Source organism: Propithecus coquereli, unplaced genomic scaffold, assembly GCF_000956105.1.
Source record: "Propithecus coquereli isolate 6110/MARCELLA unplaced genomic scaffold, Pcoq_1.0 Scaffold252, whole genome shotgun sequence".
Lineage (NCBI taxonomy): Eukaryota > Metazoa > Chordata > Mammalia > Primates > Indriidae > Propithecus > Propithecus coquereli.
In genome coordinates this window covers 4,738,505-4,745,627 of record NW_012148086.1, presented here as the reverse complement: position 1 = coordinate 4,745,627, position 7,123 = coordinate 4,738,505, and the positions used below count along the sequence as shown (strand labels likewise).

At 46.2% G+C, this 7,123-nt stretch overlaps 1 protein-coding gene across 1 annotated transcript in view; it reads right to left on the bottom strand.

Moving 5' to 3' along the window:
- Positions 1 to 397: 397 nt before the first annotated feature.
- The window catches only part of LOC105812469 (cytochrome c oxidase assembly factor 1 homolog), a 73,710-nt gene continuing 66,984 nt past the window's right edge, over positions 398 to 7,123 (bottom strand). Inside the window, exons 4-6 of the mRNA XM_012646907.1 lie at positions 5,540 to 5,688; positions 1,567 to 1,643; positions 398 to 671 (exon numbers count right to left, since the gene is read on the bottom strand). Of these exons, the coding sequence (XP_012502361.1) occupies positions 572 to 671; positions 1,567 to 1,643; positions 5,540 to 5,688 (326 nt within the window). The 3' untranslated portion in view covers positions 398 to 571. The remainder of the gene's footprint in view (positions 672 to 1,566; positions 1,644 to 5,539; positions 5,689 to 7,123) is intronic.

Here is a 7,123-nt window from a genome sequence, read left to right as displayed (position 1 = left end):
TCGGTCCTTGAAATAGAAATATGAAAATAAAACAAAAACAATACAGCAAACAAAATATTCCCAAGTGACCGAGGATGCCCACAAGCTACTTAACAACAGGAATTCAGGGCAGAGTGGCCAAAACAACAGTGCCCAGTCGTCCTCAGCACTCTTGGTCAATGTGTCTCAGACTTCGTACTGATAGCGCTGAAAATTACGAGGGGAAGGAGACGGAAGAGGAAAAGAAAAGAAAGAAATGAGAACTAGCAAAAATCGACAAACATCTTATTTATTCTGATTCCTTTTATCCTGTGCTTTGCTTTTTTTACACAGAGCACTTTCAAATAAATTATCTTATAAACTTACAATAAAAGTTTCTTTCTGAATCAATTAAAAAACCACAATAGTGTTCGTCGTGTTCGAGTTAGAATTATACCAAATTACCATATGCCACCACATACAATCCTCCCACTGGCAGCTGGAAAATTGGCGCAGGAGTGTCTGTCACTCAGATGGGCCGTCACCCGGGTGGGCACGCGGTGCAGATGAGGGAAGGCCAGACCCGAAGCAAGCGGGGTCTTTCTGATCCCCTCTACTCCGTTTTCACTTCATCACCATTCTCCTCACGGAGCGTGAGCACAGGAATCTTCTCACCATCCTTGAGCTGTAAGAAGACCTTGTCCAGGTGCCACCTGAGAGAAACCAAAAGTACAGCATCTCTGATCAACGCAACACTGAAGCAAAAGACGTAGTCAGAAAGGGGGGGAAGCAGTTGTTTGGAACAATGTCTTAAATGTTTCTAAACATTATTTTATGTTAGTGCTGCGTTAACACGTTAGCATTCTATCCTGGACTGTCATTACTGAAGCAGCACCCACTTCAAGGCAGGCGTAACGATGACCAACTGACAGGCAAATGGAAGGGACGTCAGGAAGAAGCAGCACTTTATTTCCTAATCCACGTCGACCTTCAGTCCTGGCCTGGAATCCAGCCAGCTCCTCCACTAATCCCAGGCTCCGAGGTCAGTGAGCCCAGGCTCAGCTAGGTGGGGGCTGCTCAAGGCCGCCTGCTCCTTTTGTCCTCCTGCATTAAAACCCAGCCTGGCTAAACAGCAAACATCTCTGAGAGAGGCCTCCCGGGGGAAGTGAGTGCGTGTAGCTACTGGCGACCAGACAAGAAAAGCCAATTAATGGGGTGGAGAGCTTACACAAAGAATGTGATGAATAATTCTGGAACAAGAATCCATGCCTTTACTCATTTGTAACCACTGAGGCAGCACAGTTAGAAGATGTAACATAGCATCAAATTATTGTAGGCCTAGATCACTATAACCTTAATAGTTTTTTAAAAGGCCAACAATATAAGGAGCAGACAATTCAGTAGACTGTATGGGATAAAGTGTCTGAACTGAGGTAAGAGCCGCAGTCCTAGCTTGCTGCCCGGGCCATGAAGCTTTCAGCGTCAAGCTTTGAAAACTAATTCTTCTTATTACCACAATCATTTAACTGCAGGTGAAAATGGGAATCAGGACTGTTTCCATCAGGAAGTCCTCCTGCTATTCCCAACTCCCACACTTTCCCATAATACCTCTGAAAGGGGGCAGCTCTGGAGGAGAAGACGTAGAGATGGCCCTCTGACTTGGACCCAGAGACAGGAATCTTCAACTGTGGGTATAAAATGACAGAAAGGAGAGATGTAATTGGATACATTATTATCATCTCAAAAGATGATAAAACTGATGCTTTTCAGGGCCAAGACTATAAAATCCAGGGATTATCAACAGAATCAGATTATTTTCTAACAGCCCAGCTGGAGAATGCACTCGATTTTCCAAAATTCCTGCCCGCTTTGGATGGTTTGGTGAGGTCAATGGCAGCCCTTCCATTTGGCAAGGAGACCCTACGTGTCAAACTCAATGCTCTGGCTGCTTACAATTCACAAATCTGCTGTTAAAAAGGAACAAAGTACTGATACACACACAGCAACGTAGATGAATATTACAAACATGGTGAAATAGCCTCACAAAAGAGCATATGATGTATGATTCCATTTGTGTTAAGTTCTAGAACAGGCTAAATAAACTATGCTGGAAAAAAATGAGAAAATTGCTTGCCTCTGGTGGAGCTAAATGTGAGAGGGAACCAACTGGGCTTGAGGGAACTCTCGGGTGGTGGGAACAGTCCACATCTAGATAAGGGCCTGAGTTACACGCAGGGATGCATATGTTAAAACTCAGATAGGACACTTGGATTTGTGCCTTTCACAGAATGTAAATTTACCTTAAGAAACCCCCATAAACAAATATTGAACTCTAGGTAGTGATATACATGTTTATGTGTTCAGAGGTAAAGTGCACGATGTTTGAAAATTACTTAGTAATACCTCAGAGCGATAAGATGGATTCACGGAAACAAAACAAAATGCTAACTGTAGATCCAGGTACCAGCTATATGAGTGCTCACAGTATAGATTCTTTTATCTTTTCTGTATGTTTGAAATTTTTCATAATAAAACAGAAAAAAAAGATAAAAAAAAAAGTCCAATGTTTAAAAGGAAGAACTATTGCCAGCAAATTGGTACAGAGTTTGACCTGGACCATAAAGAACAGGCTTAAAGAGAGTGCGCGATGGCTGTCCGGGAGAGACATCAAGGAGTTCTCTGTTCTTCATCGCCAGTCACCGAGGCTGGGCTCACCAGGCGGGATGCTGCCAAGGTGCTGCCAGGCCCGCACGGGAGTCAGCCTGACAGCCTCGAAGCCAGCCCCTAGGTATTTGTTTATGCTCTGATTTAGAAAAAAGTAGTGAATGCATTGTTTCTGGTTTCTTAGTGAAAACTAAAGAAGGTACGAGCCTTGACACAATGTGGCAACAAAGAAGCCTGTCATTAGGAAGGCACTTCCCAGAGTGCCTTTGTGTGCCCCAGGTGATGGCCAGAGGTACTCTCTGGGACAGGAGGTTGAGCATCCCACCCATGCCAAATTGCCGCCAAGAGAAAGAACTACTCAGGTACACACACACATTTGCGTTTTCCAAAATTCTCCCTTTCATTTATTCGAAGACACTGTAAGGAAGACAAAGGCTTTGGAACGTGGCTTCATAACCTGAGTGAACAGCAGTCACCTAGTCACACTTTAAGAACCCGTCCTCAGGGTCCCACTTTTTGAATCAAGCTACAGCTCTTATCTGGGGGCTATAAAATGAAGCAACAGAGTATACACTGAGCATCTCTGGATGCTTTAAAAAAAAAAAAAAAAAAGGAAAGGGAAAGAAAAGGGCAGAAGTAAGTAGGGTTCTGAAGGACAGCGCACACTGAGGGATCGATGTCTGAACTGTGAACAGGTGCTTCTCTGGGGGTAGACGCGGCACTTTCGGGCTGGTTCCTTCACTGGCCAGCCCTTGAGAAAGACTGAAGCAGGAGTTCTCCTAAACCAAAGTGTTGGCAGTCGGTGCCTATCTCACACATACACTTGGGGGGAAAATCCTTCAATATGAAAATCACCTCATGAACAACTGAACCTCTCACCTCTGGACAAAATAAAGGAACTACAAATAAAGGACCTTCGGATACGATGGCTGCGTTGTATACAGGCGTCCTTATAAAACAGGTGATTACAAAGAATGTCAAAATTACTCCACAAATGGAAGACAAGTGCTGGGGCTCCAGGTGGCTCTGAACTCCTGTCACAGTGGGGTCACAGCATTTGGCAGCAGTAGAGACCAGGACCTAGCACCACAGCCAACACAGTCACGGTGCTGCCAAAGGCCCCGGGTTGCAGGAAGCACAGGAAGCCACCCTCTCAGCACCAGCTGGAGCATGCTAGAAGACGGGGCCAAAGCGAAAGCTGGACCTGACCAGATGACGATCCCACCAAAACCACCATAGCTGCATCCCATTCTTCGCTCACCGGTCACAGATCCTGGATCTGATGCTGCATCAACCTGCCTCAGCAAAGGCACCTTTAACAAACACCTCCTGAGCAATGAAGCTGGCAGGAAACAGTGAACAGCCAGACCTAATCCCTGGCCTTTGCAAGTTCGTGGACTTTCCAGGATCCAGTCAGGTGACCCGAGATAGGGAAGCACAGAGGGGCCACACCGCACCACGGGAGAAATCTGATGACAATGCACATAAAGCCACCTGGCACAGAGTGAGCACTGCACACATGTCCGGCTTATCCCCTTTCTTCCCCTGGGTCCCCTCTCTCACTTCACGGAGATGCCATCTTTCCACTCACACATGCTGGAGACTGGAGCATCACCTCTGACCCAGCCCTCTGCTGATATAAAACAGTTACCAAGTCCTGTCACCTGGCTGTCACAACAGCCTTCAAATCCATCTCATCCCTCCAGGCCGCGGCTCTGGTTCACATTCTCACACTGCACACCAGGGCAGCCACACTGCTCCCCTACGGGCAGTTCCCTGCACCCAGTCCCTGGGCATCACCAATCTGTAGCAATTTACCTTCTTTTAAAACCAGACAAAATATTTTCATCAAAATACTTGAGCATGAATTGCTTTTGCGGTTAGGAAAAAATCCCATTAGAGCTCTGTCCATTAAGAACATAATAAAAATAACAACAAAAAAAATAAAGTAGGTCAGATCATCTCACTCTTATCCTCCAAACACCGCACGGGCTTCGGCAGCCACAGAATCAAGTGCACACGCCTCACATGACGACGCTGTGGCTCTGACTGCTCCAGCCCCTCCTACCGCCCACGCCCACCCTCACCAACCTGCGCCTGCACAGCAGGTCAGGTCACACCGACAGGTGACACTGGCCGGTGCACGCTGCTGCTCAGCCTGGTGTTCCCTTCCTACCTTCCGAAGCCTGCACGGCCATCTCCCAGGCCTCCACCCACTCCTTCCTGGGCCTATGCAACAGTGACAGCGCTGGCTCCACTCTGGCTTATTCCGAAATTGTAGACTGTAAACTCCTCATCTCTGTATTCCCCACATAACTTAGAATCATTCCTTGAACCGGGGCAAGTACTCGAAACATGCTTGTTAAACAGAAGAACAAATGTGTTTTATATTCAAGTAAGTTTGATCAAGCTGCACCACACAAAAAGATAAGATACAGCTCAAAAACTGGACTGGTATTCCATGGAAGCAATGTAAATAAATAAACTTTAAAATCAAAATTTAAAGAGCTGGTTACATTTGAATGAGCACTGACTAGATACAGATATATTTCAAGTTCAAAGCCAGAGCAGAGGCAAAGCACCACCAGTCATTTCTCCACTACCTTCAGTTTAAGGTGGCAGCCTCAGCACACCCAGTGCTTTCCCCTGCCACATCAATTCCCCAGATGGAAGGAAAACATATGAAAGTAAATTAATCCATAGTAATATAAAATATATTTTATATAAATATAAAAATCCACAATAATAAAAAAAAAACTTTTTAAAAAGGTGCTAAACCTAGTGGCAGTTTTACTTAGTGAGTTTTCCCATCCCAGATCCTTAACCTCCAAGATTTCAAGACTCTTTCCAGCTGACAGCAGCCCCTCCTCTCCCTCAGGAGGCACCCGGCCTGCAGTTCAGAGGGAGAGCACGTTACCCGGGCCTCAGCAATGTCCACGAAGTTGTGCTTGTCGGGGAGCCGGAGATTGTGGACGTTGACAGGCGCGCCCAGAGCTTCTAGTGCTTCAGGGTGGCTGCGCAGCTGCTCCAACGCCAGCTGGTAATACGAAGTCCTGGAAAAAGTTTCTACGAAGGAAAGATAGACTTTTTTTCTTAATTGAACTTGGTCAGGTGGAGTCTATACAGAAAGTTAAATAATCCAATTGATATACAAGGTGGAAACAGAAACAAGAATGTGCAATATGTCAATGGAAGAATAATTAGGAACCATCTACTCTAAACTGTCCAATTTACAGACTTGAAATCAAAGTGCAGAAAGGCAGTTTTTGCAGGGAGGTGTGGGTGACCTTGAGCCTTGACCTTATGCAGACCCCTTCTGTGCCTCAATTTCTTCTCATTTCCTCACCTCATTCATTGCCTCATTTCTTCATCTAAAGGGTTTGATCAGCTCTTCTCTAAGTCTGCTCTCAGTTCTAAAGTCCTATGATCCCACGATCTGCTCAAAGTGACACAGCTAGTCCAAGGCAAAGCAGGGGCCAGAATGCATGACACCTGGCTTCTAAACAAGGTTAGTTCCACTAAGATGAGGCATAAAATAGACAAGATAAACAACAACAAAACCCTGAGGCCAAGAAATAGGATTTGAAAATACTCATTTGTCAAGTTTACAGATTGAAGCCAACATTTCAAGTGGAACTGCTCTCAGTCTGAGGAATACTTTATAGCCCAAAGGCTACTGCAAACTCCAGGAAGCACCTACCTGAAGGTATAAGGTACAATAATAAGGTGTCCAAGGGCACCTGTGCTCTCTAGCACAGGTAGGCTTCCCAAGTAGGGTGTTTGCTTTGGCAACAGGAAGAACTTCCCTCCTGTAGGTCCAATCACAGTAATGAAGGTGGCCTGAGCCTGGAGGGGCCAAGGACACTGCCCCTCCTGTCCTGCTTCCCAGGAGTGGGGCTGCAGGCATGAACAAGGTGCCAGCCATGACAGGAAAAGGAGAGGCAAAAGCTGGATCCAGACAGCTAATCTTAACCAAGTGATCTCTATGGCTAAGCTCTGTTCTCAATATCTCACATATCTTCACTTCTCGATATCTCAATAGCTCACCGGTGAGATTCATTTAATTCTCACAACAACATCATGCATAGGCACGCATGTCATTCTTCATCACACAGTACGGTAACTAAGGCCAGGAAGGTGACAGACTCCCCCATAAAGCCACACAGCTAGTCAAGAGCTGAGCTGAGATTCAACCATTCAACCCACACAGTTGGCTGCAGAGCCCAGGTGTCACCCACCTAGCTGGGCTCTGTTTGCCAACTCTAGCCTAAGGGAGAAAGGCTGTCAGCCAGAACGCTGAACCCTGACCCGAAAATGCACCCATTCCTGCCATGTTCTGCCCCTGTCCCTTTGGCAGAGGGAAGAGGAGGCTGAGTTATTCCAGTCTGAATCACCCCTGGGAATGCTCATCTTGGGCCCCCTCCAGACTCAGGGACCCTGGGCCAACTCTGCAGGAAGGCAAAGAATGGGGAGAGAGGACACTGGTGACACCCACTCATAA